Raw genomic sequence first — 19,890 nt, forward strand, 5'->3', positions numbered from 1 at the left:
GTAGCTCTTTACAACAGTTTCACAAAAGCTAAGAATTTGGGGTTTGTAATATTTTTTTGAGAGCGTCGTGCGTGCATTGGAATTACCGAAAGCCGAAATCCATAACGGCAAATTTTGGAGTAACGGAAAGTTATCATTTGTTTGTATTTAGAGTTACATACAAAAGCAGTCAACATATCAATTAAACACACTGCTTACCACAGTGTTTCTTCTATAAACTGCATATAATTTTATACCTTTATAACTTTTATCTTCTATTATTATATTTTACTTCTTCGGTTGTAATTATTCCATACAAACTCCTGTGAAATATTCCTTCTCTAAAGAATTTAAAATATTACTGTAATTTTGTCCTCTTTCACACATTATTAGTAACATTGGTCCATCAATTTTCCTCTCTCCTATTTATTCAATTCAAATAGCAGTAGTCATACTACTCTAATTATTTTTAAATCTAAAATAAAAATGCAAAAAAAGAACTAGTAATGAATTTATTGAATCCTTTGATATTATAAAAGCATTATATCGAGAATAAAAAGAAGGGATTACATTAATCAGAAAGAGTAATTAGTTTGGAAGGGAGTGGTGAAAGGCTTAACCACAGCTCCACTCTCTCTCTCATCATCACTCTGATCATCATCTTCTCCGTCAAAAGCAGGGTGGGTGAGAATGCAACTGAGCAGCTGCGTCCCTCTCAGCGCATTCGTGAGCGGCAGATGCCCCTCCGGCGGGCCCTCCTCCATATCCCACGTAAACTCCGCCGGAAAGCTCCTGTAATTATACTGCTCCACCTCCGAGCTCTCCAGCTTCTTCATCCACCCCACCTTGATGAAGAACTCCGTGAAATCCCTGTTCAATTTCTTCCAGATCCTCCGCTGCACGCTGTACCCGAACTTCCTGTCGCTGTGCTCCCGCCACAGCGCGTCGATTTCCCGGAGCGCCGAGGCGGGGATGAATTGGACCTCGGAGAAGAAGACGTAGCCGCGCTTCACGGCGGCGTCGCCGGCGAGGGCGATGATGAGGCGGCGGGTCTCCTCGTCGGCCTTCCGGAGGTCTTTTCCGGTGAGGTGCTGCCGGAGGAGGTCGAGTGAGGTGGAATATTTTGAGGTGGAGGGGTCGGTGGTGGGGGTGGACGTGGCGGCGGAGGTGGCGGCGAAGGTGGTCGAGGAGTGGGAGAGCCAGGTGGTGGTGGTGGTGCGGCGGAGGAATAGGGTTGCGCGGGGGGAGTCTAGGGAGTGGCGCCGCCGGAGAGAGCGGTGGTAGTGGTGGTGTATGGAGTTTAAGGTGTTGGTGGACATTATTTTATTTTTGTTTTTGAAGAATTTGTGGATGGAATGATGTTATTTGTAACAATTTTTGTTGATTGATTTAACTACTAGTATACTTTTTCTTTTTTTTTTTAATTTTTGTTGTATTTTGTTGTTTGGGATATGGAGTTATAGAATGAGTGAGATAAGAGAAAATATAGATGTATTGTGGGGGCAGAGATAAGAAATGTGTGAAGAGGTCACCACATAAAATACAATGCTGGATTCTGATTGGCTGGGTTGGGGTGAGGTTGGGATACTTTGATTTTGTCATCTTTAGACAAAAGTGAAAATCATCTTATATTGAATTTCACCCCATTTAATGTCCAATTTATGTACTTACATATTCTATGATGACGTTCATTTCATGTATTCAAACACACAATCCTATGTCAGTCACCATTTACAAAATTAAATTAAAACATCTTGTATATGAAATTAAGTTTGACAAGAAAAACTAAGAAACATCAAAACTCTAAACTGAGATGGAGAATGGCTTTGTTTCATTTTAAATTCCAAATAGTAGTAGGAGTAGTTTATTTGCCAATATCTTTTTTTTATTTTTAGATATGTCGTTTCCATTTTTAGGTTAATCTAGTAAAAATAACTTCATGAATTCTCTGTAATCCATCTCAATATGGCATCATCATTTATGTTGGCTCCACCACATATCCCTATTCTTGTGCCTGTGGTTTAATATCAATTCACGTATACTTTTTCGTACTATCAAAACTTGACCACAAATTAAAATATAATGCAGTGAACCAATTCCAAACATATTTAAAAACATGTCATGTAATTTTGAAATATGAATTCGAAAATGAAATTCAACCTCTACTTAGATGCACTTGTACAAAGATATGCTTAAAACTGAAATTAAGTTTTTTAAAAAAAAAACAAAAAAAAAAAAACCAACTATGGCTGTTTCAAGATTTTGGATTGTAGATTCTTTATGAAAAGTAGTACAAAATCTCAGATTATTTTTATTTATAAATTATACTAATGTTATTGGAATTTGGAAATCGTTAGTTATGAACTAACTATCTGTAATTCACCAAAAATGTCTTACAAGTTACAACTGTTGAAATTATCAATTAATCTTGTTCATTTTCACACTCCAAAACACGTGACTCGTTAGATGGTTGCAGTTGCAGACTTAGGATGTTGAGTGTAGTAGTACAAAATTTAATTATAACTCTATCGTAAAATACATCGATATTCTATTGCCATGATTTTTTTATTAAATTACTGATGGTTATAAATTATAATGACTACAATTGATAATTTTGACAGATAAAGATCTACTCCCTCCGTACCACAAGAATATGTCATCTTTCCTTTTTAGTCAATACCACATAAATATGCACTTTCTACTTTTAGAAACACTTTTCACTCTAATGAGATGGGACCAATTCTCCACTAACAATACTTTAATGTCACGCCCGCATTTTCTAAGGATAGAAAACACGGTTGATCGCGACTAGGGGAGGATTAGAGAAGCGGGGAAGAAAGGGGGAAATCAACACAACTCAACCATAGCTAGAAACAAATGGGAATAGCTCGAATAAAATCAGAGTGTCTCAACAATCAACAACTCAAAATGAATATTATCTTAACGATAAAAGAAGGACAGCTACTTAGCGGAAGCATTTGAGAGAAGGAATATGCCACGTGTGAAGACATGACACATTCTACACACTTAAATTTCTTCAACGGTCTTGCTCAACACCCACCGCACCCATCACGCTCAACCTGCAATTTTTAAAAGAAAAGCAGGGCTGAGTACTTGATGCACTCAGTGGACTCATGCCGAAATCATTTTATAAAAAGTATTTATCATGCCACCATTGAGTGACCTTGAGGTTTTAACTTTAGAAATCGCCCAAGACACTAAAATCATTTCCATTGTAAAATTCGACTGATCAGTCATTTTCCCATAGATGTCTACCATATCTGATCCATTGATGACAAGGAATGTGGCCACATCCCAAGTCACTAGACCGGCCGACCCAAAAGACGGCTCACGATCTCCATAGGTGTACACTAGCCTGAATAGGGACTCACTCCCTAGACAGACCCGAATTCGATTATCCATTGATGGCAAAAGCCACATCAGATAGGTTCCATAGAATAAAACAAAACACGGCATGACAAATATTCACAATATTTTCACATAAAAATATACTTAGGGCATAGCCCTTATTTAAAAAGAAAGCCCACTTCGTTCGTCTAGAGCCTTAACTTTTGTTCCATTTCATTCTCGAAAAGCTTGCATGAAAACGTCCATTGATTGAATATACTCCAGCCATCTCCTTAATTATAAAAAGTGGCCCAAAACATTAAAATAAAACCTTTGGCCCAAACATTAAAATAAAACAAAAGCCCAAGCTTTCTCTCTTCTCACCTTACGTGAAATTCCCAAATTCCGTCGCCCCTTCCGTTTCACTCCACTCCGCCGGTCATTTCACCACAGCTCACTCACCGTCGGTCAACATGACGGTGCTCCCATTCCGGCGATTGGATTCTTATCTCCGTTTTCCCCAAATCGAATTCTCCACCGTTGAAGTCGTCGCTACTGTTTCTGTGCAGCCATCGTCGTCACAGGTTCGGGCTCACCGTTGTTCACTGACGGCTTCACCCCTGCTGTTCGGAGACGCCGCCTCTGCTGATTCTTCCATCTCCTCCGGGAAGACGCTGCTGCTGATTCTGCCATCTCCACGTCCACCGCTGTCGCTCGGCGCCGCAGCAGCCGCTGCGTCGCCGCTCCGGCAGCCTCGCCAATACGATGCCTGTCCGCCTCTCCTCTGCTGCGGCGCCGCTCCGGCAGCCTCGCCAATACGATGCCTGTCCGCCTCTCCTCGATTCGCCGCCGCTGCCCTCTCGGAATTTCATCAATGCGCTGCTGCTGGCCGCCGGTTGCGAGGCTGCTGATCGGGAAAGAGGCATCGCAATCCAGCACCGCATCATCCCGGTCTGCGTTCCTCGTTGCTCTGTATCTCTCAAATCATTTCTCTGCTCTATCTTGTTTCTCTCTAACTCTCTAACTCTTTGTTTTCTTTGGAATTTATTTTCCAGTGATGAAACGTGGTGAAAGGTAGAAAGTATATAGATGGTCTCACGTTGAAAGTATAAACTGATTTGATTCCTATCTTCCGGTGGTTACTGATCATGGCCAAAAATTCCTCAACAGAAAAGGGAGTGGCTGATTTTGTGGGATTGCAATAACAATGAGGCTCACTTGGGCTCTTAATAATTGGGCTTCCTCAAGAAAAGAATTGGCTTGATAAAATAATGGAAACTATCATGGCCCGATTTCTATTAACGGCTTTAGCCCATTCTATTAATCATCGAAAAGAATTGAAGGCAAAATTTTCAGCTACGTAAACAACGTTTTGGAGAACAAATAAAAGGTAGAAAAAGTCGGGGTATTACAATCTACCAATCTTAACAAAAATTTCATCCCGAAATTTGCTTACATCCTTCGAATGTAGAAATTCTCCATCATCTTGTCTTCCAAGCAGCTTCGTCATATTGTTTAATTAACATTGTAGTTGAACGTCACGTCACTGCTACTTTTAATAAATTACGCGAGGTTAGACTATATTAAATTAAATCGAGCACTTCGCATCATTCCTCCTTGTCTTGCACCCTCTTTTACGTTTGAACTTCATTTCGTCTTCGCTATCCTCCACTTCTTGAAATCTTCCTCGTATTCTTTTTGTTCTTGTCGTTCAGGGAAAACGTAGGAAATAGTAAAATAATTCACACATAAAACTTGCTCCAACGTCTCACGCCATTCCAAGAAAAGTTTCATGGTCCACCGGCCTCCATTCGCACTCTCGCTCTCCTTGCCTCGTCGTGCCTTGACAAATTAGGGATTCGCCCAATACTTTCAGATTCTCGTTCGTTTTCGTCACTCGAGAAAGTGATAGATTATCTCAACTAAAAACTACGGTTCGCGCGGTCAACTAGGCCCACATCTTAGGCACTCTAATTTCACAACATATTTTATCATCTCATATCTCACATCCATCGTATTTCACACCGTTCATACTTCAACATAATCAAGTATAACCTCATAACACATTTGCATTTCAAACAAAACACTCATACACTTCACATATATGTTTGAAACAAATATTTTTAAATGACTCACCCTTTTTATCTCAAAAATTTCAACATTCTCAAAAAACTCATCAATTTTCATTTTTCATGTAAAACACTCCATCATTCCTCTTCAAAACTCGCTCTTTTCACAACATCAAAAAAATACTTCTCAATTTGAAACCAATCCCTTACGAAAAGATTTTAGTTCCTCGTTCTTATCAAAATTTTCTCCTCTTTCATTCTAAAAGTTTTCTCATTTTCCTTTCTCCAAAACTTTCTCATAAAAACATTCAAAAAAACATGTTACCTTTTTCTCAATTGAGTGTGACGAGTCGGGAGGTTGAGCCTTCAATGCATAATTATCATTATTATTTTAGTCTAGCGAAACAAGTCTAGACTAAGACAGAAAAAGACTCTCGGGTCCAGAGCGGAAAGAAAAATTGCTCTGATACCACTCTGTCACGCCCGCATTTTCTAAGGATAGAAAACACGGTTGATCGCGACTAGGGGAGGATTAGAGAAGCGGGGAAGAAAGGGGGAAATTAACACAACTCAACCATAGCTAGAAACAAATGGGAATAGCTCGAATAAAATCAGAGTGTCTCAACAATCAACAACTCAAAATGAATATTATCTTAACGATAAAAGAAAGACATCTACTTAACGGAAGCATTTGAGAGAAGGAATATGCCACGTGTGAAGACATGACACATTCTACACACTTAAATTTCTTCAACGGTCTTGCTCAACACCCACCGCACCCATCACGCTCAACCTGCAATTTTTAAAAGAAAAGCAGGGCTGAGTACTTGATGCACTCAGTGGACTCATGCCGAAATCATTTTATAAAAAGTATTTATCATGCCACCATTGAGTGACCTTGAGGTTTTAACTTTAGAAATCGCCCAAGACACTAAAATCATTTCCATTGTAAAATTCGACTGATCAGTCATTTTCCCATAGATGTCTACCATATCTGATCCATTGATGACAAGGAATGTGGCCACATCCCAAGTCACTAGACCGGCCGACCCAAAAGACGGCTCACGATCTCCATAGGTGTACACTAGCCTGAATAGGGACTCACTCCCTAGACAGACCCGAATTCGATTATCCATTGATGGCAAAAGCCACATCAGATAGGTTCCATAGAATAAAACAAAACACGGCATGACAAATATTCACAATATTTTCACATAAAAATATACTTAGGGCATAGCCCTTATTTAAAAAGAAAGCCCACTTCGTTCGTCTAGAGCCTTACTTTTGTTCCATTTCATTCTCGAAAAGCTTGCATGAAAACGTCCATTGATTGAATATACTCCAGCCATCTCCTTAATTATAAAAAGTGGCCCAAAACATTAAAATAAAACCTTTGGCCCAAACATTAAAATAAAACAAAAGCCCAAGCTTTCTCTCTTCTCACCTTACGTGAAATTCCCAAATTCCGTCGCCCCTTCCGTTTCACTCCACGCCGCCGGTCATTTCACCACAGCTCACTCACCGTCGGTCAACATGACGGTGCTCCCATTCCGGCGATTGGATTCTTATCTCCGTTTTCCCCAAATCGAATTCTCCACCGTTGAAGTCGTCGCTACTGTTTCTGTGCAGCCATCGTCGTCACAGGTTCGGGCTCACCGTTGTTCACTGACGGCTTCACCCCTGCTGTTCGGAGACGCCGCCTCTGCTGATTCTTCCATCTCCTCCGGGAAGACGCTGCTGCTGATTCTGCCATCTCCACGTCCACCGCTGTCGCTCGGCGCCGCAGCAGCCGCTGCGTCGCCGCTCCGGCAGCCTCGCCAATACGATGCCTGTCCGCCTCTCCTCGATTCGCCGCCGCTGCCCTCTCGGAATTTCATCAATGCGCTGCTGCTGGCCGCCGGTTGCGAGGCTGCTGATCGGGAAAGAGGCGTCGCAATCCAGCACCGCATCATCCCGATCTGCGTTCCTCGTTGCTCTGTATCTCTCAAATCATTTCTCTGCTCTATCTTGTTTCTCTCTAACTCTCTAACTCTTTGTTTTCTTTGGAATTTATTTTCCAGTGATGAAACGTGGTAGAAAGTATATAGATGGTCTCACGTTGAAAGTATAAACTGATTTGATTCCTATCTTCCGGTGGTTACTGATCATGGCCAAAAATTCCTCAACAGAAAAGGGAGTGGCTGATTTTGTGGGATTGCAATAACAATGAGGCTCACTTGGGCTCTTAATAATTGGGCTTCCTCAAGAAAAGAATTGGCTTGATAAAATAATGAAAACTATCATGGCCCGATTTCTATTAACGGCTTTAGCCCATTCTATTAATCATCGAAAAGAATTGAAGGCAAAATTTTCAGCTACGTAAACAACGTTTTGGAGAACAAATAAAAGGTAGAAAAAGTCGGGGTATTACATTTAATTACTTTTTCTCTCTACATCTCTCTTACTTTTCCAATTTTCATTAAAATACGTGCCAAACCCAAAGTGCATATTCTTTGGGGACGGAGGGAGTATTATTTATAAAACGTAATAATTGAATAATAAGTACTTTATTCATAATTTAAGATGTAAATCCTCTAAAAGGCCAGATACAACCTATTTTACGGCTTCTGATGCTATCACATATTCAACGTGGTGGAGATTGCGATGTATTTAGCCCAAGACTTCTCTCAATTACGATTAGTTTGGAACTATAAATCAAGTGTAAACCTAACCACCATACATAAATTGTTTGTGTGGTAAACTAACATATAATCCTCGGTCATTTCATCTACTTAATACTCCCTCCGTCCCAAAGAAATATGTCATATTTCCTTTTTCGTCTGTTCCATAGAAATAATCTATATCCATTTATAGTAACTTTCTCCTACTTCTATTTTACTTTATCATTTATGGACCCCACCACCCACTACACAATTTCAACTATTTGATCTCATTTTCTCTTACTTTAACAATTGCACATTAAAACTCGTGTCAATTCAATATGACCTATTTTTATGAGACGGAGGGATTATGTTTTTTTTCACCGCAATCCAATGTCCACGACATGTACCTTATCGCTACCATACCTACAACAAAAATATTTTCCTAATGCACATCATCTTATCTTTCTCAACAAGTGTTTTAGGACACATGTAATTCGATAAGGTAATTTTTTGTCAAAAATGTAATAACTCTTTCTTAGAAATATGCATACGGTATCACCAGAGGTAAACACAACATCATTTCCTCGCGATCTTGGATAACGTTGACCCCAAGGATCTCATGTCAAACTTATCTCACATCCTTCATCTCGAATTGAATGAATAATCACGCCCTTATGTATAAATCATCTTTTATCAAGGAACTTATTAAATGCATAAAACTTTATTGCCTGATCAAAACATAAGTTTCACGATCTGGAAGCTTACTTTAGTCCATAAATAGACTTCTTGAGCTTTTAGAACTTGTGCTTTATTCCTTCAATTTAAAGTACCCCAGGTTGCTTCGTTTAGATGATCTCCTTGAAATATTCATGAAAAACTTTTCAAATTGTCTTGACATCCATTTGTCAAACGTATCAATCCATGTAGGATTATCTACGGTAGCATGCGTATTGACTTGAGATAGCTAACAGCGAAAACCTTTTCGTAAATTAATATCTTCTCTCTTGATATAACTATTTGCCACTAGTCGTGCTTTGAATACGAATACTCTCCCATCAAGGCCTCTCTTTCGCTTGTAGATCCATTTTCTCCCCATGTCTTTACAACCCTTGGGTGGGAGTATAAAGTCATATACCTTTTTATCAAGCATGGTCTGTAACTCAAATATCGCCTCTTTCAAAGAGAGATGATCTGGTAACATGTTCACCAAACTTAACGCGCTATTACTAAATTTGCAAATTAAAAAGAAGTTCCACATTGGGAACCTTTAATATTATTTTTGCCCCAGAGTAGAACAAACCGCGAAGCTAACGCTTCTACTCTACAATGCCCAAGCATCAAATCTACAGTAATGGAAAGAGAATTAAGTAGAACATGTTATCACAAGCACATCATCATGCACCAGCATATGAACGATATTTCCTGATACTGACTCCAAGATTAAGTATGAACATCATCACATTTCTTTTCCTTTTTCTTTTCTCTAATGTATCTATGCAGCAGGGTAACTTCCATTTTAGCATAATACAGACTATATACAAACAACACCCACCCCACACAGTTCACCCGAACCAAATAATTAACCGCTACCATCATCAATCCTGTGCATCTCCAACAAAACAGGCTACTGAGGAGGTTTCTGTTTAGTGCATCCAGAGCATAACTCAATTGCGGTGGTTACACACCTGGCATGCAGCTGCAGATCGAGCATTCATATATGTACACTTATCGCATGCCCAACTTCCAGAATCATCTGCATTTCTGACTGATGTGCCCGTCTTAGAAGATCCTTTCCCTCTTCCCCCTTTGCTCTTGCTAGTCCCTGCTGCAGTTTTTGAGCTCATCTTGTTGCATACTGCCTGTGAATCTACATCTGAAAGCCCATTCTCCAGTGCTCTAACCAGGTTTTCAAAGTAGTTCCGTGTTACGCTGTAAAAACAAACAAAAAAGTCATATCCTTGTTCAAAATATACACGTGCAAGTAAAAACTTCTACCGACAAACAAGGCATCAGTTACATGCATAATTCCAACCTTCTCATTGACTGAAAGAATTAGACACTAGAATAAAAAAAAAAAAGATAAACAAACGAGATTCATCACACTGAGAAAATAGGGGGGTATAAATTATAAAAAAAAGTCACTCGTACAAGAGTAATATAAGCTCACACTGACACCACATAAACATTAATCTAAATAAGTTCAAAACATGACATCTTAAGTCTTAACTTAAATTAGATAACTCAGCATATACAAGGACAATGACTGGAGATGAGGATAACCTAAATTTTTCCAGGAAAGGAAAAAAGAATCCGAGTTAGCAAATGGAACAGTTGTTTGCTAAAACTAGCTAATTTAATGAACAACAACCTTGAAAGAGTTGAACCCTTGTGTTTCCTACGCAGTAAACTAATCCTTTCGTCCACAAAAACAGTCTATTTTTTTGCCATTTTAGTCCCTTTCCATTTAGAGTAGCTACCTCACAACATATTACCCCAATACAGATGGACCCATTCTTCACGCATAAAAAAGATGGACCCATTCACAATACTCCAACCACTTTAAATTAAAATCTGTGATGACCATTTTTTATAAAAACATGTAGCAGACCCCCATTGGGACCTGTTTTTGTTGGTCGAAGGAAGTGCTAGAGATTTAGGTTCTAGACAAGTAACATGTTGTCGACTTTTCAAAGAAATATTCAATATAAGACGGACGTGCAAGAATTCCCATAGAGACAACGCCACAGCACTGAGAATCAAAACATCAATAATCACATACTTCTTGATGCAAACACAAACTACCTTGTCAGGCCAGCAAGTTTGGTGCGGAAGTCATTAAAATCTTTTGATGGCCCCTCGGAATTCAGGTAATTCATTAGTTCTTTCTCTGCACATTGATGAAGCCTCTCCAGACCAGCTTCCGCCTCCCCTAGAGTTATAAATATTTGGGTTGTCACAATAAAATTAAAATAATATAAATGACCCAGTATTTCATTAAGGGAGCACAAGTAGGTTATAAGAGAATGTAGAAATACCTTGCAAATACTCAAAGAACTGTTTTTTTGTATGTTCAACCTCAGGTAGATAATATCCATATGCGTACGTCCATTTTAGAACCCTCCTGCATTCTACAATCTGCACCATTGTCCAAAGTTCATGCATCAGTATACATAAAATAAATTGAACAAAAAAAGGGCAAATATAATGCCTTCGGAGAAAGCAGAGTCAGATATAAGACTTTCCAGGTAATATAGAAAATAAGGACCATCTGTTCACATGAAAAGTAAACTATGCTGCAAGAGCAAGTAAGACACAAATGGAACAATGTAGGCAGTTTCGAACTGCATATGTAAAATATTTAGACAAGACATAATGATACCAAAGAACTGGAAACAATTCTATTGACAACTAAATTAGTATTTTCATAATCAAACAAAAAGGAAAAGATTGAAATATATACTCCGTATTATCTTATTAACTTGAGTACTTGTCCAGAGCTTACCTGTTGCCAAGCTTCAATAACAAACTTCAATTGTGACTCAGGCTGGGAATGAACTTCACTTAGCTTCTCAAGCTGGATTGGAAAATGAATGAACATCACAAAACCAAAACCAAATCCAAATTGCAAGAGGGGGGGGGGGGGGGTGTATAAGACCTCATATGATTCAAATTTGGATATTTAGCAATGGTGATGATCCCCAGAGACCACAAGACTACGGCACTCCTAAAACTAGTTTAGTTCTCTTGGTATTCCAAAAATGCACAAACAGTTATACCATGATAAGAGAATTGTTTGATTACCGGCATTTGTAAGCGGTGGCAGCCCTAGTTTGACTCCTCATCAATTTTAGCTCTAGCTATATGTAATATGTATCCATAAATTTATGTATTCTAGTTTTAGTGCAAGTAGTCCAGGAATTGCTTGTAGAATCATTTGATTTGAAGGCCCTAGTTTGACTCCTAAAGCTGTTGATTTGTGGTCTCTATTTTTTTCCTCTTTGTAATTTTCATTTTCCTTGTGTTATGTGATTTGGGATCCCCAGTTTAAAATTCTTGCGTCCGCCACTGCTTGTAAGTGTCGTTTGATTGGGAAACTACGCAGAGGCAACTCCTCATTCACTTAATGTAGTCATCAAAACCTCCTTTTAAGTGGCCACAGGAAATTGAGGAGCTAATTTTATAGATACCTAGGCAACGCTTCATTAGCTTCATACGAGGGGAAGGATTTTAATATTTTCTTGAAAGAGGAAAACAAAAAGTTTTCTCCGTGGAAGAGTTCAAATGTGTTGGTTTGTGACTTTAATTATTGTGCTAAGACTTGAATTATTATACATATTATGTAATGGTTTATGACATTATGTTTCAATTATTTTTCTGAGATTTGAGATATTATGTTTCTATCATTTTCCTTTTTTTCATTTTTTGCGTTTTATATTTCTTATTTTTGTATACATTAATAATATTTTTATTTGTATATTTACAACCGCCATGCCAACAACCATATTCCACGGACAACATTGATCAAATCCTCCAAATGAGCAGGAATGCTTAACAAGATAGTTTAAGTGCTAAGTATCTGATGTCACTTTTTGTAGCAGATCCTGAATTACTCTTCTTTCTAAACAATCATAATGGAGTCGGATAGAGAAACACAACTTGCATCCATTATCATTTGGAGACGTAGATAGATAGAATAATGGAGGAAGGAAATCCTTACATGTACAGTTTGCATTTGATGCAGGTCCGCCAGTGCCTTTAGCCTTGACTGCATTGAATTTGCTTAAAGTTGCATGTTATGCAGAAAAAGGAAAAAATAACTCAAGACTCAAGAAAGGAAACAGCATGTAAGTTCCTTGTGATGATGATGGAATGACAAAATAGGTTCAATAACTTATGATAATCTTTAGGTAAATGACAATAAGTAAAGAAACTTAGTGACTTAGAGGTAGTTTTCAAAAGGGGAGTGAGCCAATCCCAACTGATCCAACAGAGTGCAGACCTAGAGAACCCACTGCAGAAACTGTCTGCTTGTTAAAAAGGATACCAAACTTCTATCACTCTTCATATAGAGTCCATTCATAAATATGAGTCAGAGAGACACACCAAGAAACATCCAAAAAGAGACTTTATAATGTAAAGAAAGATGTGGGAAATTGGGATATGTTAGTGAATGGGAACAGTATCCACATATAGTATTGAACTTGTTAAATGTCAATGCCAAACAGTTACACTGGCTTCATATGATCACAAAAATCATTTCTGCCAAGTTTCTTCATAGTAATAGGTCAAAGGAATGAAGGATACATAGCTTTCTAGCCAATCAGAATTTAAGACTAAGCTAAATAGTTAGATGTTGACTTTCTGAGCACTTTCATAACACAATATGAAAAGTGATTAGATTCAAGTAGGTCTCCACATTTGTGGCCACGATTTCCTATTCTTCCTGTACAGCCTCTTTATCTTAAATTTTAGGGTAATTTTTTTCGTGTGCTTGGCCCTTGGTCTGATTGAAAAACTATCTCTCAACTGGAATCTTCATGCTAATGCACTGACTACCCAAAAGAGTCAGATGACCAAATATAAGCAATTTTATTACAGAAACAATGTCCTTTAGGCTTTATGAGATAAACTGTGAATCGACTTGCATACCGATTGATTGGATGCCCATCGCTCATAATAATGAGTGTATCGTTCCAAGGAGTTCTTGGCCATCTCTCTCCTCCTTTCTGCATCATCATACTGGACCCAATTTGCAATTCAGTCAAAAGAAAGCAATCAGATTCAAATATTAAATGCACAATTGACATAACAAAATGTCATGTAGCGAAGATGCTAGTGACAGAAAAGCCTGCATTGCACACCACTCCCTCTTGCTTTGCTGCTTCATAACGATTGCATGCATAGAAACCTCCAGTTCTCTCACCATGCTCTGACCATTGACCAAGACACAACCTGAAAAAGTATAAAATGCCAATGAGGGGAACAGTTATAAAATGTCGATGAGTGGAACAGTTCTTGAAAATCAATTTAGTTACTCTGATTAGGGATTTGATTGAAACAGATAAGAAATTCAGCCATGGGCCATAGCAAAGCCACGCAAAGGGAAATACGTATTTCCTGAAATATTTTGGTTTAAATGCAGAATAGTAGAGAAGCATACCAGCAAAACTCAAACTTGCATGGTGGAGTGCAAGTCATGTGCATGCAGCCTTGGTTCTTTTCAATCGGACGCTTGCACTTGGGACATGGCTTGGAGTTGGCCAATATCCTAAAAATGGCAAAATCATCATGAGGAATGCGTGTATGCTATCTTGTAAGTAAATAATATCTTGTAAGTGAAAATTAAGGAGGACACAAACTACAAGGCCAAGAACACCACCAAGAAGTATGTGCTATCTTGCAAGTAAAAAGTAATGAGCTAGCCTTTTGATACACCATATATACATTATACAATTATCATATGGAGACCCAGGCAGGAAACATAAAATTTGTACCATCTAAGGTAGATATAATCTACTCCCTCCGTCCCACTCAAAATGTCCACATTCTTGAGTGGCACGGGATTTTAGGAGGAGTTGTTAGGTGGAATAAGTAGAGAAAAAAAATTGTATATTTTAATGAGTATAGAGGAGAGAGGGATTTGTTTCCAAATATTAAAAGTGGACATCTTGAGTGGGACAAACTAAAAAGGGAAGGTGGACATCTTGAGTGGGACAGTGGGAGTACATTTTTAACTGATAGGGAGATACACAACCCCGGCTGCAAGAGTATAAATCTGACATGACTCAATATCAATTAACATCTCAACATCACCAATTATGTTACCTAGATGGCTAAGAGTATAAATCTGACATAGTTCGCAAAATATTCTGCAACATGACCCCAGCTGCAAGAGTACAAATCTGACATAGTTCGTAAAATATTCTGCAACATGACTAAAGATAATTGATAATGCAAAATAGAGGATTATTTTAAAATAAGATACTAGAGATTAACAGCACATGATAGTACCACTTCTTTGCTTTATATTTCAAAATTCAAACACACATGCATTTCAGAAATAAACACTGATATGTATACCCATACCAAGAAAATATCTTAGTTACATGAACAGGCACTTATGATGTCAGTTTCACCAGATTCATTGGAGAAGTAGTATACCAGTTCATGTTCTCAGATTCTGCACTGTTTTTCAAAACCCACTTTGCCACAGTTTCACAGTCCACTGGCCGATGGGCTTCTTCTGCGCACTGATCATAGCACAGCTCATATTACTTAACTTATCCTCATGAAGAAAATTAAGACGGTAAAATACATAACAAACCCCAACTCACATTCCAACAGAAGCTATATGAACAATTGCAAGTGACATCATAGCTTCCACTACCAACAACATATTCAACAGCAGAATCACAACCAGGAGCAGGGCACCACTTAATCTGTAAGGGAAGATAAGAGAAAAAATGACCTTCCAAATACAGTCCCAAATGAATGATGAAACTAACTAAGGCATAATAAGCCTATTATCAAGATGAAGCAGTAACAATTTTGTAACGTATACAGTTTGCAGAATGATGCCTTTTATGGATGTTAATTTTCAATAAGATGATGCTATAAATTTTTCTGCACTTAGTATCTAAAGTAAAAAGTCAGTAACCTAAAGATTCATACAGAAATCAGAAGAACTAGCAAGGATTCAAGAGCTGATTTGTCTACCTTACGGCTGTCCTCAACATAAGATCTAAGAAGATAGCGGCGGTACTTCTCCTTATCCTCATGGGAAGCTAACTTATCAATCATATCTTGGCCAAGAGCAGCACCACAACAAGGTTCTGGACACCTCAGCACCAAGCATCCAGGACCGTCATTGATGGAAGTACTTATGTAAGCTAAAAGTACAGCCAAGTAATAGATCAGTTATGTTTGACTTTTTAGCACTCACACATGCAAATCTCAAAGAGACACATTGCAGAGATAAATTTCATCAGAAAATCACAAAGATCGCACCGTTCTCGTTAGAGACGATAAATCCAATGTGTACGTTTCAGAGGTCAAAGACAAATTGGCCATAACATGTTCATTCCTATCACAAGGTTGACAAACTAAAAGATTTATCAGATGACACCCCAGTGAATGTATTACAACATCTCTAAGGCACCCATTCAGGCATCATGTTTGGTTAACCCCTTAAAAACATAAAAATGAGTACTTCTGAATCTGTTTACTTCAGCCCTCATACGAAATCCACAAACCAGCTCACTTTTGAAAATCACCAAAAGGAAATCAAAGCAAAGGAATAATTCTCCATATCTTCAAAACCAAAAGCCAAGCAACTTTTGAATATATTCCACTATAATAAACAACTTGTATATCCCAGTCACCCACTAGAACAAAACAAAATTAGCCTAACTACCCATCCTTAGTTACCAGATTAAGAACTCATCTGTTCAATCAGCCTAATCACCCAACCTCAATTACCATATTAAGATTAATCTGTTCAATATTTTCAACTACCAATAACTTATACTACTAGTATCTTATTGGATCCTGTAGCTACCAAGGAATATATACACATCAATGTGTACATCCATAGTCAGTAATGTTTATCATAAGTTCATGTGTAATATCTATGACTTAGTTATGTAATTCTACACAAACAGTAACGTAAACTTTCTAATATATGATACAATAATTGAGTTTACAATAAAGGGTTCGATGTCAAATTTGAAATATGAATAACTTTACCATTCAATTATTTAAGCAACTATACCAATTAATAGATGTTCAAGTTGATTAGATACTTAGATCAATTCTATCCTATATAAACAACATGCAAATTACAACCAGAAACATTGATGAGTAGAGATCAAATTGTTCCTAATGAGTCCTAAGAACTATACTCTAAGCAAGTCCCGATCTCAGTTAGAACTAAGTTCCCACCAAATAGGGCTTGGTACAAGATACTTATATCCGCTTCGAGTTTGCATGCACTTTTATATTTCTGCTTGCAAAACCAGGTTTCGATCTTCAGTTTTATCTATTTTGCACAGAATGTGTATATGTATATGCAACTAAGTTAAGCAATCATATTCAATCAATGATTCACCCAGACTTCCACCTGGTCAATAAATTATAACACCACACTAGGGGGGAGACACTAAATTGCCTTAAGGCTTAGGAGCCATGGTGCCCCCTCTATAAAACCACCGAGAGCTTTCCATAGTACTCAATTCCCCTCCCGGATTCAATCGACAAAGAAAGTATCTTCGAAGATCATGAAATCCCCTCTCCGAGTTTCCAACACAAGCAAAGAAAGCAAAATTTTCTTTTGATGAAATGTTTGTTTCAGCTATAGGGAAATTCTGTTGAATTGATCCAATAAAGGGCATGCAAAGATGCGGATATGGATATAGCTTTCCTTTTTGATGTATCTACAAGAATTAGTCAGTTGAAGTATGAAACTAATAGACAAACCTTTCCAGCATGTGTCACAAAAAAGGTGAGAGCACGCAAGAGTTCGTAGTTTGTTGATAGTGTAGCGCTCAAAACAGATCCCGCAGGACACCTACTAGGATACAAAGTAAGATAAGCACATGTGGAAACACATCCTGAAAGGAAACTAAAGATAGAAATCATCTTAAATTGATAACTTACTTCCTTAAAATTTAGAGCCTTAACAACTGGTGTTTCCAATATGCCAACAGCTCTACGAACATTTTCTTCGTCGGCGAACCATTCTTCATGCACGTTATTCACACTCCTGAAAACAATAATGTAAAAATAGTTTGTAGATGTATAAACTGAAATAAGACAACCAGATCATATATTACAGAAAAAAAAAATCAGACATTTTCCAACATAACGGGATATTTAAGCACTTCAAACAATTTTTCCCACACTAGGTACCTCAACTTTCTTGAAGAACAATAATTAAGTTACTCTAGAGTCTAGACCCAAGTTAATGGAAATTTAACAAACTTGGTTTTAGCCTTACAAAAACTTGGTTTTAACGAGAAAAGTACAATCAGTTACCAGTTATAACGCCGCAACAGTATGCATGCTGCTTCCCGTGGAATAGAAAGAACAGTAGATATTTTGGTAATGTCTTCGAATTGGCGTTCTTGTATATCTTCCTCTTTTAAGATAGTATAATTCTTCTGTAGAACATACAACAGTGAGTTTCTCAAGAGGGAGGGTGGAATCATAAACATGAAAGGCATTTCAAGCAAATGCTAACTCAGAAAGCGCATGACTATTATTCAAAGTTCTTAGTTACAAAACAGAACTTTCTCTGACCCTCACTCGTTGCAATGCCCCTGAGTTTAGGAGCATAAAATGTCAAAGCTAAGCTGGACCTCATCAAATATTAACTTAAGTTTTGGTTTTTACTTATTATTTCTATACTGATCAATCTTGTTTCAAGAACACAATAGATCAATTCTATTCCACCAAACACAGCGTCTGTTCTGATTAAAGGAAGCAGTAAACCCCGCTCTTACATATGCAGGGAAAAACGGTAATTTAAAGTTAAAAATCTCCCTCCCTGTAGAAAAACGTTAGTAACCACCCAACAAAACCAAAAAAAAATTAGAAGACACTGGCTTGTAAAGACCCAAATTTTCATTTTGCACAACTGTAATGTACATACACACATAATAATTCCCAGCTTAAATCACATTGAATCAAGCAAATTGAACGAATTAGCTACTCGTCTGTCACTGCAGCAACTGAATAAATCAATCGGACAACAAGGCAAAGCGCCGCTCTACGAGTAGTACCTGCGAGCGACTGACGAGTGCGTCATCGCCGTCATCCGAGTTGGCGATAAAGTCGTAATCAGCGGCGTCGTCGTCGTCTTCATCGGCATAGTCATAGGCATAGTCTTCTTCGTCTTCGCCAGTTTCGAGCATATCGTCGTCGTCCTCGCCGCCGCTGTAGTAGTTATCATCCTCATCCAGCGAGGCTACTTCATTGGCATCGTGCATATCGTCGTCGGACTCCAATTCCATCGTGGTTCAGTTGAGAAACCTAGAGAGAAATTTGAGAGACGGTGAGAATTTGGGGGACGGAATCCCCTATTATTAGGGGCAATCGTGATTAAAAGAACTCAACGGATGAAGAAAACTTGGGTTTCAATAAAGAGTTTGACCAATAATTAATATTTTAAAAAAATTACCCAGGGTTTGACATTATCCAAAAGATATCAAGTTTTCAAATATCCAAATAATTAGGTTCAAAGCTAAATAAATGATGAGTAAAAACAATATCTCAGTGGAAGCTTTCAAGAGAAAGAGTATCGTCATGTGTGGAAACACAACGACACTCGAAGTTCAAAAATAATCAAATAATACTTCAATTTTAATTGCTCAACACCACCAATTGCACGTCGCCGCTCAACCTGCACATAAGGAAAACACATGCAGGGCTGAGTACTATAAAAATACTCAGTGGACTTATGCCGAAAACAAGTTATCAAAATAATATTTATCATGTCATTCATAAGTAACCATCGGGGTTTTGCTTTAAAAAGGCCCGAGGCACTCAAAATCATTCCCATTGTAAAAAGTCGACTGATCAGTCATTTTTCCATAGATGTTAACCATATCTGCACATACATGACATGGAATGTGCCCACAAACCAAGTCACTAGAATGGCCAACCCATATGCTAGCACACGGTCTACCATAGGTGTACATTAATTCAAGTAGGGTTTGCGGCCCTACGAGGACCGAATTCGATTTAAATAATAATGGCAAAAGTCACATCAGATAGGCACGTTAAAAATCAACTCACGGCATGATAAACATAGTTTCACTTCCATCAATAAAATATTTAGGACATTGTCCTTAGTT

General features: G+C 38.1%; 2 protein-coding genes across 2 annotated transcripts; both read right to left on the bottom strand.

The window, feature by feature from the left end:
• Positions 1 to 472: 472 nt before the first annotated feature.
• LOC121754153 (tetrapyrrole-binding protein, chloroplastic-like) lies at positions 473 to 1,443 on the bottom strand. Its single transcript, XM_042149500.1, has one exon. The coding sequence runs from the start codon at positions 1,296 to 1,298 to the stop codon at positions 555 to 557; it is 744 nt and encodes a 247-aa protein (XP_042005434.1). The 5' UTR covers positions 1,299 to 1,443; the 3' UTR covers positions 473 to 554.
• A 7,992-nt stretch (positions 1,444 to 9,435) lies between these two features.
• On the bottom strand, positions 9,436 to 19,106 carry LOC121755776 (probable E3 ubiquitin-protein ligase ARI8). Its single transcript, XM_042151161.1, has 15 exons — positions 18,817 to 19,106; positions 18,071 to 18,195; positions 17,693 to 17,798; positions 17,513 to 17,603; positions 15,755 to 15,927; positions 15,373 to 15,477; positions 15,200 to 15,288; positions 14,199 to 14,306; positions 13,900 to 13,990; positions 13,688 to 13,777; positions 12,756 to 12,803; positions 11,541 to 11,612; positions 11,074 to 11,173; positions 10,841 to 10,967; positions 9,436 to 9,967 (listed from the first exon to the last, which is right to left on the bottom strand). The coding sequence occupies exons 1-15, from the start codon at positions 19,045 to 19,047 to the stop codon at positions 9,703 to 9,705; spliced, it is 1,821 nt and encodes a 606-aa protein (XP_042007095.1). The 5' UTR covers positions 19,048 to 19,106; the 3' UTR covers positions 9,436 to 9,702.
• Between the last annotated feature and the right edge of the window lie 784 nt (positions 19,107 to 19,890).

The sequence above is a fragment of the Salvia splendens genome, chromosome 11, assembly GCF_004379255.2.
Source record: "Salvia splendens isolate huo1 chromosome 11, SspV2, whole genome shotgun sequence".
Taxonomy (NCBI): Eukaryota; Viridiplantae; Streptophyta; class Magnoliopsida; order Lamiales; family Lamiaceae; genus Salvia; species Salvia splendens.

Bases quoted from the DNA above. Each gene is read 5' to 3' on its own strand.
- LOC121754153 (XM_042149500.1), bottom strand. From the start codon at position 1,298: ATGTCCACCAACACCTTAAACTCCATACACCACCACTACCACCGCTCT.
- LOC121755776 (XM_042151161.1), bottom strand. From the start codon at position 19,047: ATGGAATTGGAGTCCGACGACGATATGCACGATGCCAATGAAGTAGCC. The intron at 13,778-13,899 runs GTGTGCAATGCA...AATTGGGTCCAG, and splicing joins CAGCAAAGCAAGAGGGAGTG to TATGATGATGCAGAAAGGAG. The intron at 12,804-13,687 runs GTATGCAAGTCG...AATTCAATGCAG, and splicing joins GATGGGCATCCAATCAATCG to TCAAGGCTAAAGGCACTGGC.